The sequence below is a fragment of the Diadema antillarum genome, unplaced genomic scaffold (genome assembly GCF_040938485.1).
Source record: "Diadema antillarum isolate AM-2024a unplaced genomic scaffold, OU_Dant_1.0 seq00000910_RagTag, whole genome shotgun sequence".
Lineage (NCBI taxonomy): Eukaryota > Metazoa > Echinodermata > Echinoidea > Diadematoida > Diadematidae > Diadema > Diadema antillarum.
Genome location: NW_027271766.1, coordinates 598,941 through 618,329, shown reverse-complemented (window position 1 = coordinate 618,329; position 19,389 = coordinate 598,941). Strand labels below are relative to the sequence as shown.

The 19,389-nt window shown below is 38.6% G+C and overlaps 1 protein-coding gene across 1 annotated transcript; it reads right to left on the bottom strand.

Annotated features, from left to right (window-relative positions):
* Positions 1-3,526: 3,526 nt before the first annotated feature.
* LOC139741220 (GDP-D-glucose phosphorylase 1-like) lies at positions 3,527-19,313 on the bottom strand. The gene is made up of 11 exons (XM_071651814.1): positions 18,991-19,313; positions 17,492-17,577; positions 14,751-14,867; positions 12,920-13,027; positions 9,808-10,011; positions 8,556-8,614; positions 8,047-8,149; positions 6,423-6,526; positions 5,519-5,664; positions 4,543-4,608; positions 3,527-3,797 (listed from the first exon to the last, which is right to left on the bottom strand). The coding sequence occupies exons 2-11, from the start codon at positions 17,573-17,575 to the stop codon at positions 3,676-3,678; spliced, it is 1,113 nt and encodes a 370-aa protein (XP_071507915.1). The 5' UTR covers positions 17,576-17,577; positions 18,991-19,313; the 3' UTR covers positions 3,527-3,675.
* Positions 19,314-19,389: the final 76 nt, after the last annotated feature.

Here is a 19,389-nt window from a genome sequence, read left to right as displayed (position 1 = left end):
AAGTGCATACTTTACAACATTCTAACAACATTTATATACTTAGAATGCAACATCAAGATGAAGGCAACACTTCTGCATGTAAGAAGTTTACCAGAGGTACACATGAGATATGTGAACAGAGCAATTATTTTTTTCTAGAGTGGGCAATGAGTCAGTTTCACTATGAATTGACAGAGTTTTGATAAAACACAATCATATATGCTCACACAGTTCTCACTGTTCAGTGGGTTTTTTTTTTTATCTACTAAATATACTTCAAATAATGCAGTGAGGAAAATGCAAACAATCTTGCTGTTTTCTTCTGAAAACTCAGTGTTCCTCTCTCCAGAGAAATATATGCCAGTGTGTAAGTGCCCATTAAACCTTTTCTGTTTTCACAGTTTAAAACTTCTGTTTCAAGATAAAACCATTTCAAAAAATAATTTTGGCCTCCAGTTCAGAACATAACATAAAACATGTAAAACATGTATCACATAATATAACACATACCACACAGATTGTATCTCTCAAACCTTCACTTTGAAAACAGTATACAAAATAACATATAAAAAGAATATATAGAATGTCTTCCACTGGCCACTTGCAACTTCCATCACTTTGAAAGGCTTGTGACAAACTTTAGAGGGCAATTCTGGTCCTGTTAAATGTTAGTCTAGTAAGAAAGAGTAAAATCTTATATGCACAAATGTGACAGTTTGATCAAAATCAGATAGGAATGGAAGAAATTATGAAAGTGTGAAGCTTCACTCATTTTTACAAAACTCTCAAACAGTCAGTATATAATTTATAAATATACAAATGAGTGAGTTGATGTCATCCCTTCACAACTTGCCCAAAAGTTTGTACACAAAATCTTGACATTTCCAGTTTTTTGTTCAAACACATTTATGCCCCAGTCTCAGTGTAATACAAATATTTCTTACAGATCATCATTCTGAAGTTATTTAGCCGGGAATAATACTATGTTCTACAATCTTACAGCAGAAAACTTGAATTTTTGTCAAATTTTTGTACACAATCAATGGAAAATTGTGAGGTGAAGACATCATTAGCTCACTCATATGCATATTCATATCAACTGTTCCAGAACTGTTGTACAAAAATTAGTGAAACTTCACAATTTCATACCTTCCCTAATTTCTATCTGATTTTGATCAAATTTTCACTGTCGTGCAAATATTTTACTCTTTTTTTTCAGACAACTTCTAACTGGGTTGAAATTCTCCTTTAGTAAGGCTATCTTGATGCTGGCTCATGGACCACCTATTCAGTGATTCTGAACATCTCTTTCATAGCTTTGCATCATGTTGTACCTCTAGCAAAATGGTTTTCTTTCAAATCTTAATCTCCAAATAGAATTATGTTTTGCGTTAGTGCCCTTTTGCAGCTACTTTGAAGAAATTCAGCGAAAAAATGAGTTATTAGTTATTGATCACCAACATCTGAAATCTTCACAAAGTTTTGATCAATCATGTGACAACAGAATAAATATTTCACATCAAAACTCAGGCTTCTACCTTCACTCAACTGCATAAAGACTAGGTGATAGGGACTGCCTTTTGTAGAATAGGTCTAGAAATTCCATTTTGCCTTTTGGGATGGAAGAATACCTTCATTCTTAAAGGGCGTGTACAGTTCTGGTTGAGGTGAAGATTTAGCTTTTAACGTTTTGCAAGATATTCCGAAACCACTCTATGAGATGTCAAAGAGCATGCAATTCTAAGGGGTATTAAAAGTTTATTTGATGAAGATCGGTTTTGAAATGGCTGAGATATCCAAAAACAAGGTGAAACAAAGAGAGCCTAATAAAAGGCGTAGCCTGTCGCCTTTTATTATTATCACTTTTTTGGATATCTCAGCCATTTGAAAACCAATTTTCATCAAAAAAATGTTGAATCCTTGTTAAAATTACATGCTCTTTCATATTTCATTAGAGGTTTCTCATTATCTCATGTAGGAATGTTATAAACCTGAATCCCTACCTCAACCAGTACTGTACAGTACCTTTAAATACAATCATCAGCAAATTAAAAGTCTTTAACTCACGAAGTCAATAAATATATGGAAGTATTGCTCACTGACTTAACAGATGGAAAACTTTTAACTGATCATACAATGATGCAATGCTTCTAATTTACATTTTCTCTATCTTGGCCTTACTACAAACATGACCCTTCACATTATAGCCTGAAAACCTAGATTCTATTTGAATATTTGACACTTTTACCCTTGACTACAACAGCAATGGCAACCATATGAATATAATCAATGCATCTGGTTATTTACAAAATGAAAGCATAAATACATTTAGACTGCATGACATGAAAATTGACAAGATTGCAATATTGATTCAACCTGACAATTAAAAAACAAACGACAAGGGCAAGTATGCTTAATCCCACTGTACCTACTTCAGAGTGATATTTCCAAAAGCTGCATATTTTGCCACAAAATTGTAACACATCTTGTGTGTTGATCAAGCCCATCTTGAATATGTGACTGCCCAGCTCAAAACCTAGGAAAAGATGCTCAATAATGGACCAAAATACAGTAGGACCTTGATTATCTGACCACATTGGGACCAGCGGGCGTCTGGATAATGGATTTATCCGCATAAGAGAGATATGCTCAAATACAGCACTTTCTAGCATATTATGCTAGGGGTATACACATGTTACAACCAGTTTACTAATATCATGTTATCTATAAGGCATTGTCATGTTTTATACTTCAGAAATTTGACAGAGAAATAAGATGAAACACAAGTAAAAAAATCCCTTCATGTATTATTTGTTTGATAGATACTGACAAACAATGAGATCAATATTGAGACTCGTTGAATACTGCTGCACTGTACTGTAACCACTGCTGTGCACTCAGTGCCAGTGACAAGTGCGCCACCAGTCATTGACATCGTCTCACGAACTGACTAAAAAGTTACAGTCCGCTACGATGATTGGAATATGTCCTGTCGTGTATTCGCACGATAATGGTTGGATGGGTGTTTGTTTTGAGTGAGATTTGGTACTGAGAATATATCAAAACATAAAAAAAAAAATATTAGCCAGTCGACATCCGGAGAACAGAGAATCAAGAAAATCGAGGTCCTACTGTATGTCACTTGGGTTGACTGCCTCAAATCTGGACCATGTTCATGGGGACAGGCACTGTTTAAGTGGGAAATTAATACTTCTGCACAGCATGCATGAGTGACCCTAATCTTTGAATCTTCTTGTCTCCCTTTTCTATGAAAATGCATGTCCAGCCCTGCTCTTATTTTAACTACTCTTTGAATGGGTTAGGATGGTCCAATTTTAACAAGGTATATATCATTTCAAAGCTTACAGCTTACTCTTTTAAACTACGTAGAAATGAGGAAACTCATTTTGGCCTACCTTTTCTAGGTTTTGAGTTGGGAAGTCACATATATATAATGTGTCATTTCAGCATCATATGATTTATATATTTAGAGAAGATGTACATGACAATAGGACAATATATAAATATATTCTTAGAAAGCCTCTGCACTCTGCAAAGATGCTGACCCTGATATGAGATTCAGCAAAGAGCTGGTATACCAAAACACATCCGCTTGTCCACAACAGAAGAAATGAAGCTCGCTCCTCAATGCAGGACACCGTTGGAGGGGATATAGAGAGAGCATCCAGGATGTCGTCACTGCTGCAGTAAATTCTTCATATCGGCTTTCAGCCTCTCATACTCCTCTGCCGGCAGGGAATCACTCTGGAGCAGCTCGCAGCACTCCTTCTCCGTCAGGCTGTTGAAACGTTCTTCCCCTAATGGCGCGAAAACACGACACAAATATGTGTGAATCTGGCCTGATGCATTTCTAGCCTCCATTTTTTTTAAATGTAGCAATCTGTTGTGATGACATCAAATTAATTTAACATGTAGGAGAAGAGAATCATAGTTGGTTGATTAGTTTGGTAGCTGTATGCCAGCATAAGGTTCCCATCATGTGAAAAGGACACTACAAGACTTGACTGTGACAAACATTATGACAGAAATAGACAAGCTGAATTTTTGTAACTTGGTCATCTAGAGCAGACCTTAGATAGTCTTCACATAGTGTGTGTTTTTTTTTATTTGAATATGAGGGCAGCTTAAAGTAATTTGGAGGGCCTATGATACCTATGACATCTATTGACAAATAGTAAGCATGCCAACATGGGTGACAAGGATGGGTCTGGGTCTAGAGACAAAGCTGCCAATCTGTGCATATAAAAAAACACATTGATGAAAAAACAATAACAACAAAACAAATAAACAAACGAATAAAATAAACAAAGATAAATGTATGGATTTTGAAGGCAAATCTCATATTTTGGTTTACAAATAGAAACATTACACATACTAAACACACTAAATCAAATTTTTTAAACAAACACACTTCATTAAAAAAAAATCATATTTTTGAATTCTGATGAAGAAAAAAAAACATACAAAAATTTGTAAAAGCACACTAGTTGGCAGCCCCACAGAGACTAACAAAGGCATGGGAGTGAGTTCTTGGCTACTCACTTTTGACCGGCAGATGACCCCCTAGCTCACAGCAAGCTCCATTGAATGCATCACTGGCCTTCACACCTGTGGAGGAAAAGAGGGCTGTGACATTCCTTGTAGCATCTTTGGTTGTCATGGGAACACATCCTACCTCATCATCACAGTCTGAGTCACCAAAATTGATCATCGTGACCAAAAATGACAGAATTTCAGATACTCCTCTTACAACATCTACAAACATCCAGTTGTACTTGGAAGTCAGTCTGCTTCATTAAGTGTCCTCAGAACCCTTTTCCTTGCTTGGTCTGTCCACATATTATTATCACAAAATCCATACATCGAGTTGTGACCGCACCTATACAAGCTACTTCGTTGTTGATTTGGTTTTGAAATTGAGGTTTATTGTGAACTTGACAGAAGTATTCCTGGTGTTTGTCTACAGATTTGTCCCATGGTTGCTGTGTGGTATCACTCTAGCCACTTGTCCAAGTCAAACAAAGCATAACAACAGTGGCTCAATTGGGGGGGGGGGGGGGGGGGGTGCAAGGTCAATGCAAAGACTCCTCTGACTCCACTGGATAAGAGAGAGTCACAAATGAGATGTACATATTATAAGTTCCCAAATCTATTCACAAATGGGTCTCCTTGTATGGATGTACACTGAAATGCTGATTTATCCAGATAAGTTATTTTGAAAAAGAGTACTGCCACACATGTGCCATATCGATAATTACAGTTCTGGTGATAGCAGAGTGAAATAAACTGACTGGATCATACTCTGGGCATTTAAAAAAAAAAAAAAAGAGTACTCAATATAAAACTACATAATATTGTCATACTCCGTTGTTTTGTTTTTAGTCTTCCTTTTCCTTCATGATTCCCATCAGTGGTTTGAGCTGATATTGGGCATGGGCAACTTTACAGCGTAACAAATAATGGCATGGTGGCTGATGCTTTCTTCAGTTTAAGGAAGGATACTAAACATGCATCATACCATAACTGGACAGCCGTGGCCAGAGTAAGAGTCGAAGAGTCTGACCATCCTCTTCTGGGTTTGGGCTAAGGGTGAGCCCCCTGCTGAAGAACATATTGTGAGCAATGTCTTTGTCTTGGAGAAGCTTCACCATGGCGAACAAGTCCCTGTCAAGAAAAGGGAGAGATGTATATAATTCATGGAGTTTCCATTGGGCATTACAAAAGATATGTCTGTGACTTTTGGCACTAGTCCCAAATAGACCAAGGCACCCACATTCCTACTTGACAAGTGCTTATTTATTACTAGTCCAATAGTGGGTTTAGTTGCCCCGGGACAGCAGGCAAGGGGTTTTGTCACAACATGGACTATATGGAAATACTTATTACTCTCCATTATATGCTCAAAGCTTAAAACTGAACCTTACTGATAACATTACTCAATATCATCAATCCACTTACACACATCCTTAGACTCATGCCCTGTCGAGCCCTTGCATGATGTATCAAATTACATGCACGAATATAAAACAAACAAATACATTACAAAAAAAAAATTCTTCTAGCAGTGCCCTACAAGCAATACAAGTGAACATAATTACTAAAAGTGCAGAAAAATTGCAATCATGAGCTGCATTCCTGCACAAAAAGAATTGGGGGTGTTGAACCTGTTAAGTATCAGTAACAGGCACTTAATCAAAACCGTTACTTTGAGGTTTCCAAAGGAAGAACGATGGAGAGCAACGGATGATATTCACACGGCAATTCGATGCCTTATACTTGACAAGAATTCATCGGATTTCACATATACACTCTCAGCATTTTTTTTCCCCCTTTTGTTCTAAAAATACTCTACTCTTCAGGCTAACATGTCATTTAAATGGGAGTGCATGCATACATGTAACTTCTGTGATAAAAGCACAAACCTGATGACAGATTTATAATTCTTCTTTGTCAATGCCAACATGAAGCTTTGAGCTGGCCAGTCGACAGTCTCATGAAATCTGTTGGCGATCACTTCCCTGGTACGCTGGTAAAACCAAGACAAAGACAGCTTTAGGTTTCTTGATCATTCTTGTTAAAACCAATTTCCTACATATATAGTACTAGTTTAGGCATGAACAGAAAATCTACAAAAAAAACAAAAAATAAACAAACAAACAAATTTCTCTTTCTCTTAAAGCTACATGATGATGACATTTGAAGTATTCATTTCACAGTTATTACTGTCATACTGATGACAAGCTTTCCAAGTTGACACTGTGTGGGAGAGCCTGTGTAGGGACTTGAGATAAAGAGCCACTCTTGACGATATATTCATTACTGCACTGTGATAGCTTATGGAAATATGGTCAACACTATGTCTCATGCATCAGGAGTACAACAAGGACCCATCCTCTCAAAACAAGACTGAGATCAAAATCAGGACACGTATATAATATGCTGTCATTAGTCTCATGGGAAACCAATGTGATCCATGTGCTTCAGGCGATGAATGAGACCATGGGGTTGGCTTCGTTTCACATTGTAAAGAGCTTTGATGCATAACTTTCAAAGCAAAGGTTACGACCTGAAATGGCAGATTAAGTTGCAAAGGGATGGGTGATTACGTTCTTCAGCACTTTCATAAAGTAGTTAATCTCATTTAATTCACATTCTCACCCCAACTGACAGAGTGATCAATGTACTGTAGGATGTCCTAACTTGTCTGCACCTAAATAGGTCAGTAAGAGTGATTTTTTTTTTGGGAGTGAAACAAAAATTTTCAGCTCATACACTGAAACAAAAAAATACATAATTATGTGCAAGTTTTCTATTCTACCACCATCCTTCCGTAAATAATTGGTTGTTTTTTGATATTCCAGTATTGTCTCAGCCTCTACTTTGTAAAACACTCAGTATCTGTGTTGTTTTTCCCTCAGAATACAGATGGACTTATTTTGCAGAGAGATTACCAGTAGAGCGTATGCAAAGATTAACAGAGACTATGAGAAGGGTCTGAATTTCCTCACCAAGACCTCATCAAGGACCCCACATTGAAACCAACTGGCTTTGATCTTTCAAGGAAGCAGTGGGTGTCCCTTAATAGGATCCGCTCAACCCAAGCCAGGACAGCCTACCACCTCTTAAAAGACAGCCCAGCCTGTGACTGTGATTGTTCTGACCAGACTGTGCTGCATGTTGTGCAAGACTGCCCCCTTCAGATGCTGTCTAGGCGGCCTTGAGGGAATTAGAGTCTCAACAGATGACGCCCTACCATGGCTTGGCAGTCTAGACTTATTGCTCTAACAATGCATAATTATGCCATACAATAAGAAGAAGAAATGAAAGCAATAATGACAGATAGCACCCACAATAGCTTTATCCTTTGTATGTCTATGTAAAAATGGCTGATCCACTGGAGTGTGTGTGTGTTTTTTTTTTTCCAGTCTGTTTAATAGTGGCCACCTGTTTATTCTTTTTGACATGACACAGTTACAATTCCTACAAATTAATCTGCACCAAAACAAATGTTTGTAAAATGCCGGGTCTGCATCCCAATACACTCACCATGTATTCAATGGGAAGTCGATGGTCAACATAGTAGGCATGCATGTGCAGATGGTTGACTGATGCAAAGGCACAGAGACTGTTGTAGCCGATCCGGTAAGATCTGATTCATGAACAAAGACATGTATGCACAGACATCATTGATGCCAATACCACAAACACAGGTGCATTTCAGACTCTGAACAAAGGATTCCACAAAGCTCCCTGATACCTACAGACCCACCTATTGGAATTTATGATATAAATACTGACATAAATCTATCTTCAATCTTTAATATTGTATCAAAGTAAAGAGCTGAATCGTAACAGCCGGTATTCACAAAGACAATCCTGCACTATTGCTACAGATAGAGCAAAACTGTTACATTATCCATTAGATTTAAGGCCCAATCCAATTCTATCTATCTATCTTCTTTTTTCTTTTTCAGTACAATGACACATAAAGCAAGCATTCGTTGGTTTGGCCATTACAAGTCAAAGAAAAAATAAATACATGCAATCTTACAAACCTGCTTGAACTCAGCAACAATGTTTCCACACCAATTTGAATCATCTCAAGTGTAGCAATCTACAAGACGAAAGTTAAAATACAGTCATGCAAATACATTATACCAACTGCTGATTAATAATAGATTGTACATCACATGATACTAAGGTAAGACTCCCAACTCAAACTGCTTGTGCAGCTGAACATGGGCTATCCAGCCGTCTTGTCAGATAGAAAATGAAAACAAAACAAAACAGTTCCTGAATATAAAAACACAATTATCCATCTCTGATTTCTTCTTCAAATAGTTTATAATACTGATCTCAAATGGCATCTCACTATTCTATCACTGATTACCTTTGACAACTGCCAGTGAGTAGATGTAGATAATACTATGCAAACTTTGTCCAATTTTGTCCAAAATTTTGTCCAAATGGCTGCAAGGATGTATTTTACAGTTTCACACAGCACATACATCACACTACTTAAAGACACTAATTGGTAATGTAATATATGAAAGGCAGGACAATATTCTCCATTACCTCCCTGACTGCAATACACCCCTCCCTCCATTAATTTGGCACTCATTAAAGAGTTTGATTGTTATCCGTATATTTTCTCATCAGACAAAAAGAAGGAGAATGCAACATACATTATGGTGGCCAATTAAGAAACTATGTGGGAATATATGCAGGGCTCGACACTAACGGTGGCCAGGTGGCCCGGGGCCACCAAAAATGAAAGTCAGGCCACCAAATTTCAAAAAAGGGCAAATTTGGTGGCCCGCCTCGGGCCACCAAATTTTTTTGAAAAGTATGTCAGTAAATTCGTAACTTTTTGCGCCGGAAATTAGCAGTTAAATTTGTTTAAAGGATGGATGAAAAGGACTGAATGAGTGCCTGAGAGTGAGTGTTGCAAGTTTGTTGAAGTTTATTTATGAGTAGATATGTCCAACTTCTAATCCTTACTATCATAAAACTTAAATATTTGACTTTTAATGTTTTTTATTGTTTTTTTCGGGACACCAAATTTTTCTCTTGGGCCACCAAAAATTTGAAATTTAGGATTTTGGTGGCCCCATCGGGCCACCAAATAAAAAAAAATAGTGTCGAGCCATGATATATGTATGTTGAACAATAATATATACCTGTAACCACATGTGATAAAGATATGGGCTGAAATGTGGCATATAACCAGACCATCATTTCTCATGACACAAACCCCTTCCCCCTTCTCCATTAATACATTATCTCCTCCAGGAACACTCATCTCACCTGTGGTTGACATAATTCTGGTCTTGGGACGAGAAGCACATTACCATACTCAAGGGGACTGATGTTGATGATAACCTGGACCTTCTCTACCCTATCATTGTTAGTGCACTGGCCCCCTTCAGTATGAGTTCCATTGGCTTCGTGGGAGATTCCATTTTGCAGAGAGGTTGGATTACTGCCTTCATGACTCAATTCCATCAGAATCTGTGCATCAGACATTATATGAGAGTTAAGACATTTTACCTTAACACACTTGTATAGTACCCACAGAGGCATCCCGGACTTCTTTGACCTATAATGAAAATATGATTAATGTACAATCATCCCTGCAAACACACAAAACCTCTACAATAAGCAAACAGTGACAGCAGTGCTTGCAGTTCAAATTTTAAATTCACAAGCTTTCAGTGCATGTATTTCGTTGCAACACATCCTCTCGCCATGATGCCATATCTGTGAAAAAAAAACAAAAACTAATGTTATTCTTCTAAAATGCAATATCTGAGATTCAACTGTCACTCAACAATCAAAAGAGAAATGAATTCATTTAATCCTTTACACCATGTGAACAAATACAAATACAAATAAAAAATGTTTAAATGAATTTAACTGAGATGGAAACAAGAGACCCGGGGGTCTTGCGCTCACCTGAGTATCGCAAGTTCACCTTTCACGCAGGCACTAATCTAAATTACACACAGCTCTACCAAAATTTGACCAGGCATTCTCAAGTAGAAGATGAAAATGTACAATTAGGGCCAAAATTTGGACCCCCCCCCGCCCCTAACTCATAGTATCAATTTTAGCTCTATCGCTTCTGGTTCTAGAGAAGAAGATTCTTTTTTTTTTGAGGGGGGGGGGGGATTGGGCCCCCCTGGGGCCCCCTGGTTTAGGCATGGTGCCCATTTTAACAAATTGAGATCCTAACCCGATAGGGATGCTACCTGCGACATTTGGTGAAAATCCATCATGAGGTTTTCACGAAGAAGATGAAAATGTACAATTTAGGCCCCAATTTGGACCTCTCCACCCCTCCCCCTGCCCCCAAGGGGGCCACCTCCTGGATCTGCTATGAACAAACTTGAAACTACAGTCATTAATGTACTAACTCATAGTATTAACTTAGCTCTATCACTTCTGATTCTAGAGAAGATTTTTAAAGATTCCTTCATTTTTTAGGTTTGGGCCCCTTGGGGCCCTCCAGGTGGGACATGGTGCCCATTTGAACAAATTGAGATCCTATGCCCCTAGGGATGCTACCTGTCAAGTTTGGTGAAAATGGGTCATGGGGTTCTCAAGAAGAAGATGAAAATGTACAACTTAGGCCTCATTAGGACCCCTCCCCACTCCCTCCCCTGGGTCCCAAGGGGGGCATCCCTGATTCCGCCATGCACAAACTTGAAACTACAGTCATCAATGTACTAACTCATAGTATTGACTTAGCTCTATCACTTCTGGTTCTAGAGAAGAAGATTTTTAAAGATACCTTAATTTTGGGGGGTTGGGCCCCCCCGGGGGCCCCCTGGGTGGGGCATGGTGCCCATTTTAACAAATTGAGATCCTAACACCCTAGGGATGCTACCTGCCAAGTTTGGTAAAAATCGGTCTTTGGGTTTTCAAGAAGAAGATGAAAATGTAAAAACTTTACGCACGACGGACGCCAGACGCCGGACGACGCACGATGGACACCAGACGATCGCAATAGCTCACCTGAGCCGAAGGCTAAAAAACCATAACAAGAGACCTGGGGGTCACGCGCTCACCTGAGTATCGCAAGTTCACCTTCCATGCATTCTTGCAGACTCTTACCTGAGAACATTGGAAACTTATGGTGGGGGTAGCTTTGAGAATGGGGGCATGGTGTCCATTTACATATTCCATCACTCTGGTAAAAATACCTGCCAAGTACACTGTACTTTATAGAATGTTGGATTATGCAGCTTGGGAAAAAATACTTAAAGCCCTATCACTTTCGATTAGAACTAGAGAAAAATATTATTGAATATTCATTAATTTAGGAGGTTTGGACCCCCTGGGGCCAACAAGGAAAGCATGGTGCCCATTCAAACACTTTGAGATCTTATCCCTATGGGAATGCTACTTGAAAAGTTTGGTGAAAATCCATTGTGTTGTTTCCTGTAAGAAAATGAAAATTTAGGCCTGCATTTGGACCCCCCATCCCATCCCGCTTCCTTGGGTCCCAAAAGGGGGGGGGGAGGGAGGGTACCCCTGATTCTCCCATGAACAAACTTGAAACAACAGTTGTCAATATACTGACTCATTGTATTAACTCAGCTCAATCACTTCTGGTTCTAGAGAAAATCTGTAAAGATTCCTTACAAGGGGGGGGGGGGGGCTGGGACCCCTGGGGCCCCCCAGGTGGGGCATGGTGCCCATTTGATGGAATTAAGATTCTATCCCCTTAGGGATGCTACCTGCCAAGTTTGGTGAAAATTAGTGATAGGGTTTTCAAGAAAAAGATGAAAATTTACAATTTTGGTCCAAATTTAGGCCCCTTGGGGCCCCCCAGGTGGGGCATGGGGCCCATTTGATGGGAATGAGATTCTTTCCTCCTAGGGATGCTACCTGCCAACTTTGGTCGAAATTCATAATGGCATTTTCAAGAAAAAGATGAAAATGTACACTTTGGGCCCCATTAGGACCCCTCCCCACCCCCCCTCCCCTGGGTCCCAAGGGGGCACCCCTGATTCTGTCATGAACAAACTTGAAACTACAGTCATCAATGTAGTAATTCATAGTATGAACTTAGCTCTATCACTTCTGGTTCTAGAGAAGATTTTTTAAGATTCCGTAATTTTGGGGGGTTTGCCCCCCCCCCGCCCCCCCCCCCCCCCCCCCCCCCCCCCCCCCCCCCCCCCCGGTGGGGTATGGTGCCCACTTGAACAAATTGAGATCCTATCCCCTAGGGATGCTACATGCCAAGTTTGGTGAAAATCAGTCAAGGGGTTCTCAAGAAGAAGGCTAGATGACAATGTAAAAGTTTACGCACGACGGACGACGCACACCGGACGAAGACTTTTTGGCTCAGGTGAGCCAAAAAGGTACAAGATGGTGAGTATTACAAAAGAGAGTTTTCCTTTTTTCAACTTACTTCATGTGGTTTGACCTTGTTGAAGTTGAATTCTTGAGGTTTGAATGGTTGTTTGGTACTCTTGATTTCTTGTGGTACTCGGCGATCAGTGGCTCGTTTGATGTTTAACTGGAAATGAAACATAACAAATCTTCAGATTTCCCTCATAGTCATACAGGTGTAAAAGCTATCTTGAAAGTCACAGCCCTCTCACCAAGTCCTCAAAACTTCCACAATCTGTTCTTTCATTTGTTCATGCATTCATTAGTCTACAACTGGGATGGCATTTTGAGCAAAAGCAAGCTTAACTTTTTTTAAGTGAGAACACTAAATACATTTCAGAAAATTCAAAGAAATACTTCCAACGCACATGTCACTACTGATATGCGAATCATACAGTTGAAGGTAGTCCCAATCTGATATCAGAAGCATTCTTCAATGAATTTCATATACAATGGAAATATGGAATAAGATAGATGCTTTGTCTGTTATGAGTTCAAAATGCTAGTTTAGTTGGAAATAATCAATAAGGTCGACTTGACAGATGCGCTCAGCTATGGATCAGCTTCACATCCTCTTATCTTCTGGATCTCTGTTTGTTCATGTGAATATAGCTTATTGTAAATTTTAGAATATAAACCTTTACATGTTTTTCCTGACTGAGATTATTTTTTTTCATGGTTAAGATCAAACATATGTGCTGGTGAAACCCAGTAACAAACATACCAGACTTTTCAGCATATACTGCATACAAAGGATGGAGCTATACAGACAAAAACAATGACAACGGCAACAAAATGGAGGCATAAAAATCCACATACCACAACTTAAAAATATATGACCCATTGATGCTTCAGACAAAAGCTGGTGCAAGCTGAATGACTAAAAAAATAGGCACAATAACTTTATGGGTGTTCAGGAGTTTGGTGAATCAACAGGCTCACTGAAGCGGTTGAATGGGGAAAGGGATAGGCACTGGACGGCACATGTGGCACTGCAGAGAATTGGAATATTTCTACACCACACATTGCCTGCACACTGGTGTCTCCTTCACTGCACTCTACAGTCATTGCACACACGAGAATGTCTCCATATTTCTGCATCAAAATGTGCATAATCTGCAGCTACGGGTCTAATCCTGCATAATTGATGGCACATGACTGGGATTACAGTTAGTTTTTGTGCTTCACAATTAGCTCATCTAGACAGCCATTTGACATACTGTATATATTTGTATATTCAAGTATCTGGTGTGAATGGGATAAAACACATTGCATCACTTCACAATTTGGGGTTGCTTATCACGCCCAATAGATTGGCACATTAACGTGCAACTCACAGTAATCTCCCAGTTGAAGAGTGGGAACAGAAATATATCAAGTATTTTCTCTAACTTCAACAACTCATATATTCACCTGCCTTTACCACTCCATGGGCTACTTTTATCCATGAGCAAATCTACTGTAACACTAACAATTTTTGCCTGCATGAAACTTTCAGAAATTACGCAAGGAATCAAGATTCACGAAAGCAAAATGCTCATGAAAATTTTTGTCTACTCAATGCATGGAATGCTCTACACCATCATGTTCGGCAATTCACGAAATGTCATGCTGCAAAAAAGCTGTTCGCTGCAATTCACAAAAGTTTCATGCCGTGATATTTCTGGTTTTACAGTAAACGGACGTAATCAATGTTTCAAATAACACTGAAGATGACAAATTAACTGCGAGTCTGCTAAAAGGAAGTCTGTTCATCACTGGAAAACCAGTACCAGTAGATGTGTCATCCAAAAAATGTGCTTGGTATTCTATGTTTTCAGTTTAAATTAATGACAACTTAAAGGACTCACCTGAGCAACAAAACCGTGTGACCCTTCAATGACCCTTGTTGGGAGGTTGCCAAGGAGGTACCGGAAGAAACCTTTCTCTGCTGCTTCATCCCATCTTGACAGTAATTCTTTGTCAAACTAAAGAAAATGAATTCAGATCAAACATGCACAGCAAATTCCTGTAATTACTCTAGATGTTTGCCATAAAAATAAAAATAACCCTCATGGTAAATGTATAGCCACCCAAGCTTAAATCTTCACATGCAAAGTTTAGTTCCTGTATGGTTACGACATTCACATTTTTCTCAGAAAAAGCCTGTATTTTTATGGAGAAGTCATTGGCAAATTTGACATTATCTAATTTCAATTATAGACATTGCTGCCGTAAGGATGCCACCACATACATACTTGAATAATATACATGTATATTGTGTCTTTAGTACCAACTTCAGAGACTTACAATGTATTTTGAAAGACTGTTGTTCTTTAAAGAAAACAAGGAAAATATTAGTTTGTTGGGGTTTTTTTTCCACAGAGTAAATCAAAGTGTTGGATTCATATCTCATTTTCTTTTCCTTCATGGAGTCCCGGCAAAATACATGCATTTTTAAAAATAATTATTTTCCTGGCCTTGATAACCATAGATTGAGAGGAACAGTCCCTCAGCATTATTGTTATGTATAGCTGCTCCTGTTATTTCTGAAACACTTTATGTTATATATATAATAAGAGTTTGACTGATGGAATTGTTCTCACTGATTGGAAAAGGGCTAAAACGACGCCTATTTGAATATAAGGGTAAAGGAAGTAAAAATGATCCTTCAAATTATAGGACAATTTCTGTCTCTTGTCATGTATCAAAAATTTTTGAAAAGCAGATTAAAGATCAGTTATTGGCAAATCTGCAGCAAAATGATTTGATTAACGTAGATCAAGCTGCATTCTTGCCCCATCACTCAACTAACACTTGTCTCCATCGAGCTGTTGATGATTGGTTGGATCGTGAAGTAGTTGCTGCATGTTTTCTTGATATTTCGAAGTGTTTTGATTCAATTGAAAATACGTTATTATTGCATAAGCTGGAATGTTATGGCATAAAGGGCAAACAATTGTAATGGTTTTCTGATTATTTAACTGGTAGGAGTCAAAATGTTTTTTGCCATGGCCATCTCTCAACATCCAAAAGTATCACAACAGGGGTACCACAAGGGAGTGTACTTGGGCCTACACTTTTCCTCATGTCTAGTAATGATATTTCTGAATCTGTATATTCATGTTCCTGTAATGTATTCGCAGATGATGTAGTGATTTATTGTTTGCATAAAGATACTGATAGAGTTACATCAATGTTGCAAAATGATTTGAATTCAATATATAGATGGTACAAGAGAAACAGATTATGTATTAACTTACATAAGACCATGGTAATTTTATCAAGTCCACGGTGCTCCAAAAGTTTGAACATTTTTCTTGATGGAAAAGGATTGAACAGGTTTATAATTTTAGGTATTTGGGTGTTATAATAGACGACCATCTTCAGTGGGATGCACACACGTATACAAAATCTTGCCAAATCTATTTCTACGAAATTATTTGTTACGTAAAATTAGTCAATTTTGGATAAAGATTCACTTAAACTTTTGTATACTGCAGTTATTCAACCGTGTATTGATTATTCATGCTCCGTTTGGGGAAATTGCTCTGTTAAAAATAGAAATATTCTTTCTCAATTACAAAAGAGGGCAGCACGAATTATCACATCAAATTTTGATTACGAAACTGCAAAACTGCAAATGGGAATGAAATTATCAAGGTTTTGAATTTACAAGCATTTGAAAACAGAAGGAATTATTTTTTGTCAACGCTCATGTATAAATGCATCCATGGACTTGCCCCCACCCGAATGTGCAATTATATCGAGATGATTTTTGACAGGCATGGGTTTAATACAAGAGCAGCTGATTCTTTGAATGTGGTATCACCTAAACCGAATGTAGAATGTTTTAAAAGCTGCTTTAGATATGCAGGAGGAAAGGTATGGAACTCACTACCAAATGATTTAAAGAAATCAAAGTCATTATCAGCTTTTAAATTGTTATATAAGAAAATGTATTTTCACTGATTTTATCCAACGCCCTATTTTTACATAATGTGTATCATACTATTTTTTTTTTTTTGGTCACACTGTATTACCCAAACTTGCCTTGTGCAATGTATGTGTGCGTGAGTCCTTGAATGTGTGTTATGGGTACAAGCATTTCACTGTTTAGATTGAATGGGCATGGCTGCCAGATTGCAAGTAATTTATTTATCAGTGTAGATTTTTACATGGGAATATTTTCTGCTTTTTATGATCGTGGGCTAGTTGATTTAAGTTCTTACTGGAAGAGTTTTTAAACTCCTTTTGTACACTAAATGGTTTGATTGTGTATATAATCTTGCATCATTTTACTCGCTGTTTTAATATATCCTTTTCTATCATATTGTTTTGTGATATCGTACATTGATCTGGTTACTACTGATTTCAACTAAACGTTTTGCTCCTTGCAACTCTGATTGCTTGTTTGTAGTGGTTTTTATGCTTATATTTATGTAACATGATTTTATATTTATATAGTTGGATTGTACAGGACCTTGATGTAAAACAGCACTCATCTGCTGATCTTGCTATCTTGTCAAAATATGTTGAAATAAATAAATAGATAGATAAATAAATAGATAAATAAATAAATTATACTGGCATGACTGGAGAGCATACTCACTGTACTCCGCTCTTCTCTACTCTCTGCTTCAGGAGGGATGTGAGACACGAAGTCTTTGCTCGAGTATTTGAACACTGAGGCCATATCTACGCAGATAGTGACAGAAAACGTGTAATTTATTAGTTTACTCAAATTTCAAAAGGAAAGGAAGCAAAACAAAATAATATCCCATAACGAAAACAACAACATAATACACTTTCCTCTGACAAATTACCAAAGTTACCAAATTTATCAAATCTGGTAAATTACCAAAGTTAATAAAATTCTAAGTCTGACTGCATTACATAAGGAGTCACTATGTATCCTTTAAAAATCTCACATACATGTACATGTACACACCCAGCACCCACCCATACAACCTCACTACAGTGTTCTCATAATATGTAAAGCTCAAATGACCCAGGAGTCTGAACGTGGCATTTAATTTGAATCCTGTTCCATACAATTCAACGGGCCTACACAAAGTTACATTGCAGAAGATGTGCTAGGCTAAGACTGTGTATCACATTTTGGTCAGAATATTGGTTGTATAATCCAGCAGTAATTAAACAAATACCATACTGTAAAAGTGGATATTTTCGCGCGACTAATTTTTCGCGCTAGGCCGGGTCAGAAGAGTTTCGCTCGTTTTTAATTCCGTGGAATCAAGACATCACGCACAGGAACGTATGGCAAGTAAAAATATTCGCATGCTTTTATTTTTTGTGTAACAAAAAATCACCGAGCAAATTTGTGACTATTTATATGTCAGATGTGAGATGAATAAAAAGTGAATAAGGAGCCCCTTGAGGCTCTCCCCCGGGAGGCCTCATGAGGCTCTCGGCAGGCCTCGTGAGGCAGGGCAGTGCTCGTACGGGGAGCAGGCCTCGGCCTCTTGAGCGGGTTTCCGGGACTATGCACGAAACTCTACACTGTTAATACCATCAAGTAGAAATCAATAGGCACCTCCCTAGAGATCTTCAAACAGGGGGTGCACAAAATGAGACTTTGTTTATACCGGTAAGCCTCTCCTGTCATCTGTAGTGTCAGCTCAGTGACAGTGCAGTGTGATCATTTTTATTTTACTTGCACTTTTCATCTGATCTCGGCACTGCACTGCACTCGCACTGCCCCACTCAAGTAGAAGTACGAATAGCTATGTTCAGTAGGTATACTATTTTATATACATATATCACAAACATGTATTCTTTGATATTGTTATAACCATATGATATCTTGTATTTATATGTGTTGTAGGGTTGGGGGTACCACGTATCGACACCCTAAGGATCTGTAGCTTGTTTATTCTAAAAATATAATACAAATCCGCCTAATTCTTACCTCAAATATGCCCTCTCATACCCCGGAATGGGGTCGGAAGAGTCGAATAAAATCTTACTAATCTTACGATAATTAATACACCAAAGAAGAAGAAGAAGAACCAGGTATGTTATTCAGGTAAATGTATACTTTCTATACCGGTAATTCATAGATTCTTATTCGAGCTCGAGCTCACTAACCGGTATCCTCTCCTGTAAGAGCTGTACTGTACTGCCTGAGCTGAGCTGTGTGGGGCCGGGGCCGCGGGGGATGGTGGCGTGTACAGGCTGTACACGATTACGTGTGTGCACGAGTAGGCCTCCCTAGATTCTGCAAACCCCGCCCGATCAGTGTTCAGTCTTTCTCTGTTCTGTCCAGTGCAAGTGCTGGTCGAGCAACGGCTTAATGCCTATCCTTTATCCTTGCTTGCAGTAAGTGGCAGATGAAGGGAGCAACAGCACAATCAGATCAAATCCAACCAGCACAAACGTGACCCTAGGCTAGGTAGGATAGGCCAACCTATGTGGACATGACGCAACGTGGACTGTATCGGTACACGTACACGTACACTGACTGGAAGCGAAGCGCCTGCATGCTGC